The sequence below is a fragment of the Equus asinus genome, chromosome 13 (assembly GCF_041296235.1).
Source record: "Equus asinus isolate D_3611 breed Donkey chromosome 13, EquAss-T2T_v2, whole genome shotgun sequence".
Lineage (NCBI taxonomy): Eukaryota > Metazoa > Chordata > Mammalia > Perissodactyla > Equidae > Equus > Equus asinus.
In genome coordinates, this window is record NC_091802.1 from 18,476,146 (window position 1) to 18,493,287 (window position 17,142).

The 17,142-nt window shown below is 42.8% G+C and overlaps 1 protein-coding gene across 4 annotated transcripts in view; it reads left to right on the forward strand.

The window, feature by feature from the left end:
• The window catches only part of SLC6A4 (solute carrier family 6 member 4), a 34,473-nt gene extending 20,790 nt beyond the window's left edge, over positions 1-13,683 (forward strand). For all 4 annotated transcript variants that reach the window (XM_014827049.3, XM_070482634.1, XM_070482635.1 and 1 more), the window contains 5 exons: positions 176-307; positions 1,593-1,692; positions 3,154-3,254; positions 6,844-7,011; positions 11,101-13,683. In XM_014827049.3, coding sequence (XP_014682535.2) covers positions 176-307; positions 1,593-1,692; positions 3,154-3,254; positions 6,844-7,011; positions 11,101-11,175 — 576 coding nt within the window. In that variant the 3' untranslated portion in view covers positions 11,176-13,683. The remainder of the gene's footprint in view (positions 1-175; positions 308-1,592; positions 1,693-3,153; positions 3,255-6,843; positions 7,012-11,100) is intronic.
• The last annotated feature ends 3,459 nt before the right edge of the window (positions 13,684-17,142 follow it).

A 17,142-nucleotide genomic window follows, 5' to 3' on the forward strand; every position in this document is an offset into this window, starting at 1 on the left:
ACAGTGTAAAACAGGGAGATATATTCCCAGTGAGGGCCAGTGAGTAGGGGGAACTGGTCATGATCAGCTTGACTGGTCACTTGGCAGTCTTAACCTCTCCCTCCTGTTTACTGTCCTAGAAGGTAAGAGGTTTGTCCCAAAGCCTCCATGGTGACCGTTTGTGTGTCCCTCTCAGTTTGCAGGCTTGGAGGGGGTGATCACAGCTGTCCTGGATGAGTTTCCCCACATCTGGTCCCAGCGCCGGGAGTGGCTTGTGCTCGGTGTGGTCATTACCTGCTTCTTTGGATCCTTGATCACCCTGACTTTTGTGAGTACATGACCCTCAGCTTTGAGTCAGCCTCCCCTAGGGCAACAGAATGTTCTTTCCCTTTCATCCTACATGGTGCCCTGGCTTTGGGGCCAAAGGAAGAGGGGTTGTCACTGCTGTTAAAGTTTGTCATCCAGGAGAAGAAGGAAAGCTGTTTCTGGCGGCATCTGTTTGTAGACTCTGTGCGTCGTGTCTGGAGGATCTGAGCATTTTACAGTAGATTCAGCTGGATTTCAGCCTTGGCGGAATATCTGGAGAAAGACTAAGATTTGCTTTTCCAGTCTATTTCCAGTCTGTAGGGCTGCGTTCATGGGAATATTGCCCTGATGTCCTGATATGCAGAACATCTAAAGGCTGGCATCTCACGGTCGTAATGTCACTTTGTCTTCTCCAGAGAACTCGCACTGGTGAAGAAGTCAAACTCTCTCCAGTGAATTTTTTTTTTTTTTGTAGCTGAGGCAAATACTGTGAAACTGTGAAATGGGCATCAGATAGCACCCACAGGCATCCGAGGCTTGTCCTCCTGACTCAAGGCAGATTTTGCAGATATGCATCTTCGAGCCATGCCCTCAACGGCTCTGGAGCTTAAGGGGGGTTGTGGGGCCCTGAGTAGGACACAAGGAACTTGTGAGTTAGGACAAAAGGCAAAACTGTGGGGCCGGCCCCGTGGCTGAGTGGTTAAGTTTGCCCTCTGCTTTGGTGGCCCAGGGTTTCGCCAGTTCAAATCCTGGGTGCGGACATGGCACGGCTCACCAGGCCATGCTGAGGCGGCATCCCACATGCCACAACTAGAAGGACCCACAACTGAAAATACACAACTATGTACTGGGGGGCTTTGGGAGAAAAAGGAAAAATAAAATCTTTAAAAAAAAAAAAAGGTAAAACCATGACCAACACGCTCAGTGTGTCTGGTATTGTGGACTCTCCCAGATTCAGTCTTTAGGGACCGAGATTCTCCAGGGTAGAATACACAGTGTGTGTTCAGTAAATCAAAGAGAGTAGAAAATAGATCCAGAGGCCCTTTTGAGTTTGTCTCTTAAAGCTTAGTGGGGAGAAGAAACAAGAAGAGAATGCTCCATAGAGCGGGAAGAGGCATCTAATGAGATGAGATGTGGCCCATACTGCAAAGGCCAGTCCAAGAGGCAGGCTCTGGGTTATTGATAGTAGGTTCAAGGTGGGAATTTTCCAGAATTATCCTAAGTTAAGAAGCTTCCTTTGGCCCCTATCACAAAGAGGAGGCAGTGGCTCAGAGGGCCCTTAACCAGGTTCGTGATCTCATTTCCAGGGAGGGGCCTATGTGGTGAAGCTGCTGGAGGAGTATGCCACGGGGCCGGCCGTGCTCACCGTTGCGCTCATCGAAGCAGTTGCCGTGTATTGGTTCTATGGTAAGATGCCTGCTTCCGACAGCCACGGTCCTTTCTATACCAGCCCGTAGACACCAGAATAAAGAAGGGCTGATTCTGTCAAAGAAAGGCAGGGCCGTGGACAAGATGTCTCCTCCTCGTGGGTCTGCAAAATAGTTTCCGCTGAATGCCTTCTTCAGAAACAGGTCGTCGTTTCCTTCACACTCTATACAACAGATTGCCCGTAGTCTCGGAAGGACGTTTTTCCCTCCTGAATTTAAATGTTTACCCAGTGGAGACAGGAGGAAGCGCGGGTCCATATAGCTCATCCACAGTGGATGCTTAAGATCCCAATTGACTCTAAGAACCAGACAGACAACGGAGAACTGGCGCACAGTGGATGCCTTTGCAGAGTGTACAACATCCTACTGCTGTATAGAGGGGCCCCCCGTTACAATTTGCAAGCAAGCGCTCCCTCCAGAGCCCTGAGACAGAGCTTAGGAGCTTATCTTCTAGGGAAGAGGCGAGAATGTTCCTGTTGGGGTTATCTGCCTTGGTGAAACCCCCCGATCACCTCCTTCGATCTTGGGGTGGAATCTGATAAGAGTGAAACCACCAGGAGTGCAGAGACTGAGCTGATGAGGGTCCATTGGCAGGGGCGCCAAGAGCCCTGAGTCGGGGTGGGGAGGGCACAGGCAGTTGAAATGAAGAAAACCAGGATCAGAGATGCTGCTCTTCATCTTTAAAATCAAGAAGGGATGAATGAGTTCATTCTGCAAATGTATTTATTTTCCTAGTTTCTGTGATAATAAAACAGCTTTAGCATGTTTGTCACTGCACATTATATGAAGAAGGGGCCCCATATTTTGAGTTGCATGAGAGCCCAGTTTGTTTTTTAAGAAGTCCTCTCCACCTCCTCAGCACGCAGAGGACCAAGTTCGACGTGTGTGAGTTGCTGTAGACCTGTGTGAGGATTGCTGGGCACTCTCAGGGAGGCAGCCACAGACCTGCCTTCCCCTTCTCGATTTCTCACCAGTCAGAGTTCTCACTTCTCACTTCCCTACCAGTTACTTTTTACAGAAGAACCTTGATCTTGATCGGGCGTATGAATGGGCAATAGCGCGGTTACAATTTTCTCTTGAGAGTTTCCAGGATATAGCCAAAGTCATTCTCTGTCGAGTGGGTTCACAGTTCCTAGACAAAATTCAACTTTCTTTTCTACAGTAACAATAAAATCAAACATATGCTGAGATCTTAGAAGGGCACGTGGGCACCAGGTCCCTCCCCAAATGGCCACCAGTCCTCCCACTCTAGTAGAAGGAGCTTTGCTTGCTATAAAATGCAGTTTTGTGACAAGTCCCCTGTGCCACTTTCTGACCGAACTGTTGCCCCTGAGCCCCTCCTATGGGGAAATTCCAGAGCTGTTACTCTCCCTGAGAATCAAGGGGTAGAAGGAAGTCAGTGGATTCTCTCAGTCAATCAGTCTCTTCCACCTGGTTTTAGGCATCACCCAGTTCTGCAGTGACGTGAAGGAAATGCTTGGCTTCAGCCCTGGATGGTTTTGGAGGATCTGCTGGGTGGCCGTCAGCCCTCTGTTTCTCCTGGTGAGTTGTTATTTCCCTTCTCCTTCCGGCCCTGGAGAATGATTCACCCTCAAACACTTATTAAAAAAATAAACTTTATTGAAGTGTAACATATATACAGAAAAGTATGCAGATCATAAGTGTACATCTCAATGAAATTTTATCAGTTGAGCCCACTTCTGTAGCCAAAACCATACCAAAACGGACACATGACCGGCACTCCAGAAGCCCCTCTTGTGTCCCCTCCCAGTCAGCGTGCCCCACATCGCTAACCACTCTTCTGACTCCTGGCACCATGGAGTAGTCTGGCCTTCGGTCTCTTTATCACATCACTCCCCTGCTCAGTGATAACGATTAATAACATTTCTTGAGCATTAAGTGGCAGGCCAGACTTTGTGTTAAGCTTACACACATTGCTCTTTGAGTCCTCACAAAAATTCTATGAAGCAGTTACAGTTGCATTTTAAATTTGAGGAAATTGAGGCTCAGAGAAGGGTTCAAGGTCACATGACAAGTAAGAATTGTTCAAGACCGGGAAACGATTTACCGTGCTGCTCATGAAGGCCCTGGGAAGGCCCTGGTAATTTTGTACTCGTTTCCTTAAAGACGTCCCACACAAAGGTCCTCCACTGTAGGCCTGAGTCAAGAGTAGCAGCCACTTGTTGCCAAAGGACCTGATGAGAAAGTTCAGTTCCGGGGCGTGCCTGTTTGCCAAGACATGTCCAGTGTTCACTGTCTTTGCTGCATGTGCCCCTGCTTTCCTCTTGGCGTCCATCTGAAGATGTTTGCCCACAGACCGATGAGCACCCTGCTGACATCCTGAGTGTGCTCTGAGGTCGCCCTGGGTAAAGTGACTCCGTGCACATCAGCAGGGACGACTCTCCAGTTCTTTCATTTATCTGTAACTTTATGGGGGGGTGGAATTTTTTATCCTTTAGAGCAAGAAAGGTTGTTACACTGCCCCTGCAGTCCAGCTCCAGCTTATTAGGAGTGTCTGGGCTGTCCATTTTGTCTTGGGACATCTCTGCCTTTGGCAGACGGCTGTGCCCTCCTCCTCTTTCAAAATAGCGCCCTTTGTGCCGTTGATGCTTTCTCCAGGCAGCGTGCATTTTTCGTACTTTTTGTACCCGTACATCTGGACGTTAACTTATGAGATGGACAGTGTGCTTATTCTTGCCTCTGCAATGCTGCGAGTGTCAGTCTCTACCCTAGAGTCCCTCCTTGACGTCCACTCCCCTATCCTCAGGGCCCAGCGGCTCTGATGTGTACTCTGGGTGCCATGTTCCCCTAGAGCTTGGCCTGGTAGTTCCTTATTGCCTTATCGGCTCACTGGTGCTTTTAGGTCCATTAAAAACATATATATGCTTTTTTCTTTTGGTGAGGAAGATTGGCCCTGAGCTAACCTTGTTGCCAATCTTCCTCTTTTTGCTGAGGAAGATTGGCCCTGAGCTAACATCCATGCCCATCTTCCTCTACTTTATATGTGGGGCGCCGCCTCAGTATGGGTTGATGAGTGGTGCACAGGTCCATGCCCAGGATCCGAACCTGAGAACCCTGGGCTTCTGAAGCAGAGCACGTGAATGTAACCACTACACCACCAGGCCGGCCCCTAAAAACATATATTTTTAAATCCAGAAGTTTTAGTTTTCAGTGAGAAGCTTGGTCTGAATCACCTAGCCTGCCATTATTAGAAGCAGAAGTCCTACATAAATGGATTATTAATATATATTATTACCGGTGCTTCTCCATAATCTACTTAAATCCTTTCGTTTATTTTTCAAAGGAAGAAAAGACGCTGGATTAGTTCCTTGAGGGAAGAAGCCATGTTTATTTCTTCGTTTTCTTTAGCGTTCCCCACACAGTGAGGAAATAATGTCCGGGGCCGAGACTTGGGGGAGGCAAGTGAGGCACTCACCATGGGCGTAAAATTGAAGGGAGTGCCAAAAAAACTCAGTAATCAAGATAAATACTATTTTAATGCCATATTTTTTCGTATTTTCATTTCTGTGAGCTTCTGGGTGTCTAGCAGACTGCGTGAACTCTTGGTGTACCGTCAGTGAGCTTCTGTGCCCAGGAACACCCACGTGCAGCCCCGGGTTCAGGCACATGACTCACATCCCTGTGACGTGTGCTTTGCTCACTTACTCTGAGGGCCAGTGCTCCAGCGCCCGGTGAAGAGGAGGCGAGTCTGTCTTCCACTTCTGGGGTTACCCAACAGATCCCCTGCTCTGGGCTTTTTAACGCTGCTTTAGGTAAACAACTGGTAGCTTACTAAAAACATTCCTTTTCACCGTAACTAAGTGACAAAAAAGAAAATATTGTATACGAGCAAGGAGAGGCTGGGCCGTGCAAGGCGGGGTCTGGAGCAACACTTACTGGCTGTAGTGAGAGCTTGAGGCCTCCCTGACCTGTGCTGGTTTTCACACACCTGACATTGAGATGAGACGGGTTGTAGAAGGGATGGCTCCTAAGCAGACTCCCTGCCCCCTGTTCCCAAACTCTCTTCCTCAGGAGGCGGGTCTGGGGGTGAGGAGAGTAAGTCTGGAGAAAGGTTTGCAATTGGCCGGGCTCCTGTTCTGCAAGCTTCCTCCTGGACTTAGGATAACACTGTTCAGAAGACGGATGTGTGTTTAACAGTTTGCCATTTTATTACCTGAAGACAAAGAAAAAAAAAGATATAAATAGATGTTTGACCACACAAATAATTTACATTACTGTCTTCTTTATGACTATGAAATAATAAAATTAAGTCAAGAGCAATAACGATTTCAGCACAGTGGTTACTAGGCAAAAACTGATATTTATGCTCTCTCTGGAAACCAAACCGAAATAAGAAGACTCATAAACCGACTGACTGTTGGGAGCACACCGTGGAATTTGTCTTAGTCGAAATTTTCAAGTAAAAAGTGTATTAAGCTGGTTTTTCCTTCCGTTCTTCCTTTCACGACGGGGGCCTGTGGCAGGCAGGCATTCACTGCTGAGACGCCTGGTTGAAACCCCAGGCTGAAGCACTTAATGCCGAAAGCAGAGAGTCGAGGAAAGGGGAGCGAGGAAACACATACCCAGGAGCCTGAGTCCTCTCCAGGTCTTGAGAACCGTATTATTGATCTCTCCTGGACATAGGTACCTTCCCTCTGACAAAAACAATCACAGCCAAGAAGCACAGGAGGAAAGAAAAACGGCGCAGAGAGAAATATGAAGCACCGTGACTGGCAGGGGCCGTAGACAGGTCACCCAGTTCTTCCTCCGCTGTTGGCAAGATGGGGCCCAAACCACCCCTGATGGATGCCAATCTCTTCTCCTTTGCCCTGAAGGGGGTGCTGTAACACCCCTAAAAAAAGGGTTCTGAGGCCCTGGCATCTCCACCGTAGAGACTGAGGTGGGGGTTGGGGTGGAAAATCAAGATGAACACCCAGCTGTTTTATTGTTGCAGTGTAGGCACAGAAATTAGTGAATTCTCTGTGTCAGAGTTCAATCTAGGATATATCATATTTTGGGACTTTCCCCAAAGTATCTTAGCTTTAGCATTTGGTGTTCACAGTATCAGAACTGTCTCTAGCTGCACGGATCTCGTTAAGATTTTTAACGTTTTTTGGAATTTCTGTTTTAGTTCATCATTTGCAGTTTTTTGATGAGTCCACCCCAGCTACGACTTTTCCAATATAATTATCCTCACTGGAGTGTCGTCCTGGGTTACTGCATAGGAACCTCATCTTTCATCTGCATCCCAACGTATATAACTTATCGGTTGATCATCACTCCAGGGACACTGAAAGAGGTATGTGCTAGTGTGTGTGTGTTCAGACTGGTAATTATTTGGGGAGAAAAGGGTTCTCTTATTATGCTCTACTCAAGGTAGATAAATCCAACACCTGAAATTCACCGGGAGACTCTCAACCTTACAGATGTAAATACCTACACCCTGGTGTAGACCTCTAAGAGCTGCCACTGTCATCTTAAGGCATCTCCCATAGGCCTCAAATACACTGGTGAAAGAGTCACTTGGTCATGTGCATGCACCACAGCTCACAGCTTGGGGTGTGTACAGCCTTCTGAAATGTCAGATAACCACTTTGCTTCCTGCTTGCCACTGGGCACGGACATCAGGTTGGTGATGTCCTGAGTGACACACAAATTTTGATTTAAGTGGAGATTATGGTGGAAAATGTCCATGGTCATTTTCCAACAGCAATTAAATAACAAGGGCCATTAGCAAATAATACAATAACAGCAAAAAAATAGCAAAGGCTATTTTGAAAATCATCACTAAATAAGGATGTTGCAACAATATCATAATTTTAGCTCAAACCATTAGAGTAAAAGAAAAGTTGCCATTATAGCAAGATTCATTTCAGTAATGAATAATGTGCCGTAAAGTTTTGATAACAGAACCTTACAATTTGTATAAAATTGTATATTTTTCAAAGCATCTTCAGGTAGGTTATCTCATTTTGTTATCAGAATACCTTGTGAGGTAGATGGGCAGGTACTATTAGCAGACGAGGATACTGAGGCTGGGAATGGCCCTCCTCAAAATTTCCTCCTTTTGGTGACTTGTCCAAGGACACACGGTACAGGGAGGCTCACAGTCTGGGTCCCTGATTCCTGGCCCACTGCTCTTTCACTTTTAGGTGCAGCTTCTCTTTTGTGCTCAGGGTATTAATAATTTGTTAATGCAGAAATTGGTGGTAGAGGTTAGGGAGAGATGCATTGCCATTTCTCCTCTGGTGCTGCCAGCGTTCATAGTTCCAGCCACCAGGATTCCCAGCAGTGTTACCCTTCACATTACCGGAGGTGAAGATGCTTGAGTCGTTACTTGTTTGGTTATGTTTCTTACCATAGCAGGAAGGTTACTGTGGCAGAAGAGCCTGCAAGAAGTGGCTACTTACGAGTCTGTAAGTGGGCGCTTTTGTAGGGTGCTTTTGTAGCTCAAAGGTGAAGAGTGGTATTTGGGGAAGGCTAGAAGGGACTGTACTCTATCATGGCCTGAGAACTGAGGTGGGCTAGTCTCTGGGCTCTTAGAAGCAAAACTCAAACATGAGACCATCACACTCATCTTCCGAAGACGTTTCATAAGAAACCTGAAGAGAATATGAGGCGATTAAACATCAGCTCTTTCAGAGAATGACTGAGTTCATTTCTTTTTCTAAACAGAAGAACTGAATTGTAGGTGAACAGGACTCTGCAAGGAGTTACTAATTTCCCACACCCAAACCAGTCCTATTGCAACCTCATTCCTCCCAAAGGGCCTTAGACTCCGGTGTTGCTTGGAATACACACTCGGACCCACAGTCATTGAATTTCTTCCTTCAGGTTGTCCTTGATGGCAGTCAGAATAGTCCACTGGCTGTGTGGATTCAAACCCAGAGGCTAAGGTCAGGGTGGGAACTCTAGTTAGGTTAATAAATGTCAGTATTCTTTGGTCACAGAATGCACCTCAAATCCTGGTATTTCTTGCAAATTCCCCGGATTGTTGGCCACAAAGTAATGCCACACAAAGATGTATAATTAACAGAGCTCAGACCCGTTAGTAGTAGAGGTAAGGCTGATTGTAGGGCTGTCTTCACCAGAGGACACCACAGGGAAACAGTGGGTTACCAGGAAGCGTCATGATACAGCCAGTCCAGGAGCGCTGCGAGGGAAGAGCTATGGCAGATCACTCACCTCCTCTGGGCCTTAGTTTCTTCATCTTTAAAATGTGCTCATTGGACTGGATGAACATTTTCCAAAGTGTGTTTTGAGGAGCAGTAGTTCCATGGAATATCAATAGGTATTACTGCTGGGGGAAAAGGTTATGTGGTCAAATAATTTTGGAGAATGCTGGATTAAGGCAATTTAAATAGGTTTCTTTACTATGGGACTCAAAAGCCTTAGTATGCTCATGTGCGTGCTTAATCTCTGAGAGGAATAAAGCATGCCATGTTTTTTGCCAGGCACCCCAAGTGACTATATATTTTTGTGATTACCAGGCTTGATGGTCTGTAACATTCTATCTATGAGGGAGGGAGCCTCATATGAAATTTTGGTGTGGTTAAAAAAAAAGACTAAGAGAAAGGTAAATTTCTTAAATCTTTTGGAGCCTGGCCATATATAAGGTTGGAGCTTATGGAGTGAGCCTTACTCACCTGGAATTTGGTGGATGTCACACGCACCTCCAGCCTGGAAGTCTCAAGGTTGGAGTCATCAACTGGATTAGGTCATCGTCCCAGAAGCCCCTAGTAACCTGTACAACGATACTGGGAAGATGGTCCCTAGTAAGTAAGCATTCATGAAGACGTCAACAGTGATCCATCTCTTAGATTATCACCTTGTAGAAGGCCAGGGCCTAGGAAATTTTGAGAGCAATAGTAGTCTGGCAACTGGAATGCTGCCAAAATATGGAAAGCGAAGGTGGGCCTGGCGTTTTGTGAGATCAGCAGCCACATGGGCAGCAGAATGGGTGGGTAGGGGCTAGGGCACAAAAGCCAAACTTTCTACTTTACAATGTTGTTCATTGTGGGCCTCGCCTCCACCACACACCCTAGTGCTCTCTTCTCTCTCTGTACAACATAGCTCCACTTAAGACCAGTTGGAGCGATCTGTTCCTGTTCCCAATTAGCAAGACGTATTCTGTTTAATCAGTTATAAGTTACATATTCATCCGTGGGGAAGGATGGTTTGTGAAATTCTGCTTTGTATGCCTTCACACGTCTAGGTAGCTATGAGCACTACAGCACCTCCTTTTAAATGGATTTCTAGTGTGAGATTTCAGTACTCGAATATTAAAGTGATGAGGAATACAACATGTACAGTTTTGTGAATTTCATTTACTATGAGAATGGAACTTTTTGAATTCCATAGACCCTGCTCATTAAAGAAGAACAAACTCCCCAAACCAGGAAATAAAAAAGGTTGAAGGGGACTACATACCTTTTCAATCCAAAATAAAAAGGACAAGTAGCAGAGCTTCACCTAAAATCAGTAAATCAAAAGATGCTTTCAGATCCAATTTTGCCTGCTTACCATACTAAATACAGACTTTTGGCCATCAAAGATTTCACTAAGCAACTTAATAAAGATTTTTCTAAGCCTCTGCAGTGCTGCTGTTTTTCCTTCTCCACGTCTCTGAGCTGCTTCATGTCACTTGATGCTAAGTTTTACAAGGCGGGCTGTATATTTCATAGCCAAACCCAAGCATATTTCAGAGGCGTCTTCTGTGTTCCTCAGCTGTTTCTAAGGTTAAAATTCCCAGCCTTTTCCTGTGATGAGTACTGTGTCAACATGAGATTGTTTTAGGAGTGATGATTTAAATGGTCACATCTTCTAAAATTTAATTCTGTGCTCATTTGCACCCTTGTGTGAAATAACCAGTGCTCCTTTACAGGTGGGTCATACATCAGGATGTCTTGGCTGTTACAGTGGCTGATGGCATTGTGCACCGTGCCTATAGTGTGTTTTCAGGGCACAAGGAGCCCGGTTGAGGGGAGGGGGCCCCAGAATCCAACACTTGTTCTGCTCCCCAAGCCCTGTGTGGCTACATGAAGCCTCCTCTGTCCAGAAAAAGAATGCTTTTTCCCTGGTCGTCAGAGGCTTGTTATGGCCAGTGGAGGTTCTATTAAAGGCTCATCATTTTCTCCCATTAGTGTTATAATGACTTTCTTAATTAGTTTACAGATGCTTATAGTTTATAAATATACCGTTTTGATCCATATTTGAAAACTAATAAATTAGGAGTTTTCTTAGGGAAAATTAATGACACTATTCCAACTTACTATTAAATGCCATTGAAATGCCATTTAAATTTTGTTTTCATATAAATGTTGAAATGTTTTTGCAACACTGTTAAATTACAAGAATGTTTATAATATCATATTCTTCTCCCCAACAGCGTATTATTAAAAGCATCACTCCAGAAACACCGACAGAAATTCCCTGTGGGGACATCCGCCTGAATGCTATATAAAAGGCTTCAGTGAGAGGAAAGTGGCTTCCCAACAACCTCGTCCTCCAGTTCTGACGAGTCACACCTCACCTTCTCCCAAGCTAATCCTGACAATGGAAGGGCCTCCTTCGTGGAGACACAGTCCCAAAAGACTATGGTGCCCAGACTCTTATGTCCTCCAGCCACTTCTTTCTGTGAAATCTCCTGGACGTATTGCCACGTTAGACTTTGTGAAACAGCTGAACTGGCCTGTTTTGGATGTGTGAGGGTGATGAAAACCACCGTATAATCAGTTAGGATTAGGTTTAGAATCAGGTCTGTGAAAGTCCCCTGTATTATTTCTTGTTACAATCACCGGTATCTGACATCTGTTTGCTTCTAAAGGTTTCACTCTAAAGGTTCGTGAATGCATAAACCGTGTAGGAGAAAACAGGGATGCTGTCTTGCTAGCCATATATTTTCTGAGTAGCATAGACGTCTGCAGCTGGAATCTCCTAGAACCCTGTAACCCGTGTGCTACTGTCGAGTCAGGACAGGAAGATGTAAGAAACTAAACGGAAAAATGATGTGTATGTGTGAGTGTGTGTGTCTTTGTATACTGTTGTTTCAGTGTACCCTTATCTCTATTCCAATACTTTGGGCCCATTACAAACTATATGAATTTCCTCTAATTTTTCTTACATTAACAAATTCCACCTACTCAAATGTGTATGTATGCTATTATTTGAAGGGTCTAGGGTCTAATTACTATGACATGCTGTGCCACCTCCTCCTTTTCCTGTGACACTACTTTAGCCCACACACCTTCCTTTATGGGCCAGCCTTTAGCTTTTGCTGCACAACATTGCCATCTTCCTGTTTCTCTCTGCTAAAAACTCAGGATAACATTCCACAGGCAAATTTGGTCTATTTCATTAGTCGCTGTGGCTTGTCTGTGAACTGCTTTGAAGATGGATATTGACAAATGCGTCATTGGTGTTCAGTTGACCATCTGGTTTAAGCTTGTCTACTTCAAATGACTGAGTTTGACTGTTGAGGTTACTTTGCTTTGTAAAGAAAGGATAAATCCAGTTCTCACTTATAGGCTATACAGATCTGGCCCCCTGACCTAAATCAAGGTCATCCTCCATCTGAAAGTATTCAGAGAGTCTGGGTTAACCTTAAATGGACATCCCCCAACCATTGATCCTGCCTGGTTGGCTACCAGGATTGTGAGCCCTTCAGATAATTTTCAAGATTGAGACTAAGTAAGGCTGATTGGAAAAGGGTCAGTTAAGTGAGAGACTTTTCATTCTACATAAAGCCCTTAATACAGATCAAGTAAATCTGACCTTTGGTGGCTTGTGACTCAGAGTGTAGGTAGAGAAGCAAATTTTACCTTGTAGTGTGAGATTTCCTTATCAAAATCTTAAAGGGAATGAAGTCTAGTCAATGATAAAAGGATTCAATCATCTGGCCCCATATAACTTAAGTCCTGTATATAAATCAAATTTAATTCTAACAACTCTATAGAAGAAAGAAGAACCATATAGAAGAGGCATGGTTTTATCCAATAATAGATCTTCCTGTCTTGGCTTCCTTTCCCCAGAAATCTCTGCCCTGGCCAACTTCCTGTATTCCCCCTACATCCTTCTCTTTCTGACTCTTTGCATTTCCCGGTGAGGTATTTTCCTTATAGATGTTAGCTGCTGAGAAATTTCCAGAAATATTAGAGGAAAAGAGGAAGGGGATTAAAAAATGTCCCTTACTGACCTTTCTTCGTTATCTTCACTCTTTTATTTCTTCTTGCTACCTTATTTCTATTCTCTTTGCTTTCTACCATGCCAAAAGGAGAGTTTATGTAAGTGGCAGCATGTATATTCAGTAGTAAATAGCTTTGCAAATTTTAAGAACTTACTTTATAAAGATATTCAAGTATGGATTCTTCCCATCCTACACACACACACATTCTCCAAAGATAAAATTTATTTATTTATTTGTGGGTTTTTTTGAGGAAGATTAGCCCTGAGCTAACATCTGCCACCAATCCTCTTTTTGCTGGGGAAGACTGGCCCTGGGCTAACATCTGTGCCCATCTTCCTCTACTTTATATGTGGAATGCTGGCAACAGCACTGCTTGACAAGCGGTGCATAGGTCTGCACCCGGGATCCTAACTGGCAAACCCTGGGCCGTCGAAGCGGAACATGTGAACTTAACCACTGGGCAACCGGGCCAGCCCCCAAGGATAACATTTCAAAAGCACTTTTCCCAAACAGAATTAGAGTTTTGCCAAGCCAGGTGCTAAGAGAATTATATAGGTGTTTTGAAAAGTTTTCAAACTTCACTAGACTTAAAAAAAACCCAAAATCTCTGTTCTGCAGTTTGCATTTACTTGACCCCTATTTATCAATACTACTATGGATTGTTCTTTTAAGAAAAACTTAAGAGTAGGTAGACGGACTTTAAAATAATCTTTTAAAGAACTTTTACATCTAGTGTAGCATTGACATAAATGTAAAAAATAAAAATGGAATTGAATTGTCAAGTTATTTAAGTACTGAAGGTATTATTATTTTTTTGGCTGTGATTTTATTAGTAAGAGATACGCAAGAAATAGGAAGACACAAGACAAAGGCACGCAGGCCATTCAATTGATTGTTTCCTATATTGATATGCAAAGAAGTCCAAAGAATTCATCTCCCTTCCAAAAATCTTAAAGTCCATTTAAAACTTATTCCATTCGTTGCTTGGAATGCATATGACTTGTAACCTAAATTCATTGCCCTGGCTGCCCCGTCTGGAGATGGATGTGACACCCTGACAAACCCAAAATCAATACTCCAAAATAAAATAATAAAAATCAAACCAAATAATGAAACCTCAAAATAAGGCAAAAAGTTATTCTGTGAGATGAGTCACTCCCTCACCATCCTCTCTTACTAAGCTTTTTAATTTAGTGCCACCAATCTCAAAATTTAAGCATAAGTGTGCATTTCCATTTAACTCACCCACCCCACTCCCAGCCCATAAAAGGGAGTTTATTCTCCTGGAATTAGAAGTGTGTTCTTTCTGATAAGTAGGGAAGACTGACCTGATATGTTCTATCTGTTGTATAATTGGTCTGGAGTTCACTGTCAAAGCAAAGCTTAAAACGATGGAATGCAATGGCTTAACTGTGCCGTTCTGACACATATCTTAGACAACGCTTAGGTACCCAATGGTACAATCCAAGTTTGGTTCCTTTTTTATCATGTCTCTTTCCTCATAAATCAACACCTGGTGCTTAAGATATCAGAGTTGTTCAGAATGGTTGTCTTCATTGAACACAACAGTAATCAGAGGGCATTTTTCACTCTCCCTTTTTTTCTTTTTTTGTCAGGGAGGAGTGGGGAGGAGAAGCAGTAGTTTCCTCAGAGAGACTGTGCTACAACCTGACATCCCTATAAGTAATGTACTAAAAGCAAAATAGTCTTATGCTAAGTGGGAAGAAGAAGAGTTGTATATTTGAAAGTCATCACGGAGCTCACACATCATCCAAAACACGAGGAGGCTCACAAAAGGCTCAGACCTAGGGAAGGTGAGCTTAGAAAGTGCTTGCTTTAGAAACATGTTAGAGAATGGAATGTATAAATCCAAATATAGAAAAAGAAATGTTAAGACAGGGAATATCCCTATACTGTAGAAAGTTCTTCTGGTCCACTGGAAACATTCTCATTCCTGAATTCTTTCTCCAATATCAGAGATAAGTCAATGATATTTATTAAGATGTGTCATGTTTAGTTCCATGGAAGAAATATTTCAAAGCTCTGAATCTTTTTTTCCCCTTGCTTTCTGTAGTATCACCCTTTCCTTCATTGCTTAACTGTCTCTCAATTTTAATGATAGAACAGTGTTTTAAAGCTCAGATAACTACATTAGAGGCAGAGATGAACTTAGCGACTAAGCTAATTTTTCTGCTCTTGGGATCTGGAAATTTCTAAAGGAAGGTGAGCTTAAGTCTTATTTCCTCTACTAGAATGAAATAATACACCTCTCAATTGGTTTAGAAGGCATTTGCCACAATGGAAAAGATAAATATTTTAGGATGGAATCTTAAATATGTCTGTCTTTTTGTTTCATACAGTTGGAATCTATTCAGTATTGTTTCTACATTGGGTGTTTCAAAACAACTCACATGTTTAAGAGAAGACTTGTTTTTTGGAAATGATTCACAGGATATTTTAGTTGGAATTTCAGGTGGTATTTATCTTACCAGCACAAGACAAAGTTCATGCCGAACTGCTCTACCAGCAGTTCAAGGTTTTTTTCGTAAGATGTCAAATTAGATTCTGTTTACCGGTCAACTGTAATTTGAAAACTGTGTGCCTTGGTGGAGCACCTCATCAGAAAAAGGTTTTAATGTCTGCTAAACTAGGAAGAACCTTATCACTTAGGGGAGAAAATCGATCATATCAGTCCTTCAACTCTGTAGTTGAGGACTTCGATTATAGTAGACAATCTATCTCTAGCAATTTGTAAACACTGACAGTCCAAACAGCAAATATTTGGAGAGGAGTTATCCTATCTTTATGCTAAAATACTTAAAATACCATAAAAAAATAAGAGCATTTGCTAAGTAAAAAAAAAGAAGCTATTTTGAAAGATTACTATTCTTCAAATTATAATATTAGAGATGTACCTTATCTTAAAAAAATACATAAAAATGCATATTCTTAAAGATAAAATTAGGGACTTTAAATAAGAATTTGCAGTTATTCCCCTAAAGGCATTTAAAATATGACTTGACTTATAAACAATTTTTCAGGATAATTTGTGTCTTGGAAATATCAATGAGGTGCTTCAAATTCTGAATTACGGTTAATTGAATTATATAAATGGTATTTTTTCCCCTCATCTTTACTTTCTTCTTCCACATAACTTACAGCTAAGAATAAGTAAATTTCTCCCACTATTTGCCTCTATCAACAGTAGTAACATGAAATTTTCCAATATTTTTTTTTTATGAAATACGTTCACTTTTTTTTTGAGGAAGATTAGCCCTGAGCTAACATCTGCTGCCAATCCTCCTCTTTTTGCTGAGGAAGACTGGCCCTGAGCTAACATCCACGCCCATCTTCCTCTGCTTTATATATGGGATGCCTACCACAGCATGGCTTGCCAAGTGGTGCCATGTCTGCACCCGGGATCCAAACTGGCGAACCCCGGGCCACTGAAGTGGAACGTGTGCACTTAACCACTGGGCTGGCCCCGCATTTTTAAACTTTAGTGGCAGAATTAAACCTAAGTTTTATTTGTTTCAAAGTAGAGAGTCCCCTCTTTGAGCTGTATAGAATGCCCCTGCATTCATTTATGGAGCAGTTTAACCATAAATGTTCCAAGTCAGATTGTGAGATATCAGTAAATGCCTTACATTGTGAACTGTTTCTGTAATAACTCTTAACATCGTGATATATAGATTTGCACTATCTCATAAAAATAACTTCTAAACTCTTAAGGTTAAAATAAAAATCTTAATCTTAACTATATATTGTCAAAACATTTACACATCCCCCCAAAACATCGCTGCATGTCATTTGCAAATATTTAGCATCAAAATATCTTGAATTAGAAGCACTAAATTTCAGTAAAGTTAAATAAATTATTACAATTCTCTGCAATTTGTACAGAGCTTTAGTTTACAATGTGCTTTCCCACATATCATCTCATTTGATCATCAGAACTCTGGGTGACAGATGTCATTTTCCCAGTTTTGCAGAAGAGGAACCTGAGGCTCAGAGAGGTTAATTGATTTGCCCAAGTTCACATAGCTGGAAAGTTCCAGAACAGGCTTTATGCCTAGGTTTTCTGATTCCAGGCCAAAGGTTATTTGCATATCTATCTTTAAAATCATCATCCATAGAAGCTAAATACACAGATCCTAAATTTAAAAGTGAGAATCATGAAGGATGTTTCCAACAAACAAGGACATTCTCATACATAATCACAACGCAACCATCAAAATCAGGAAA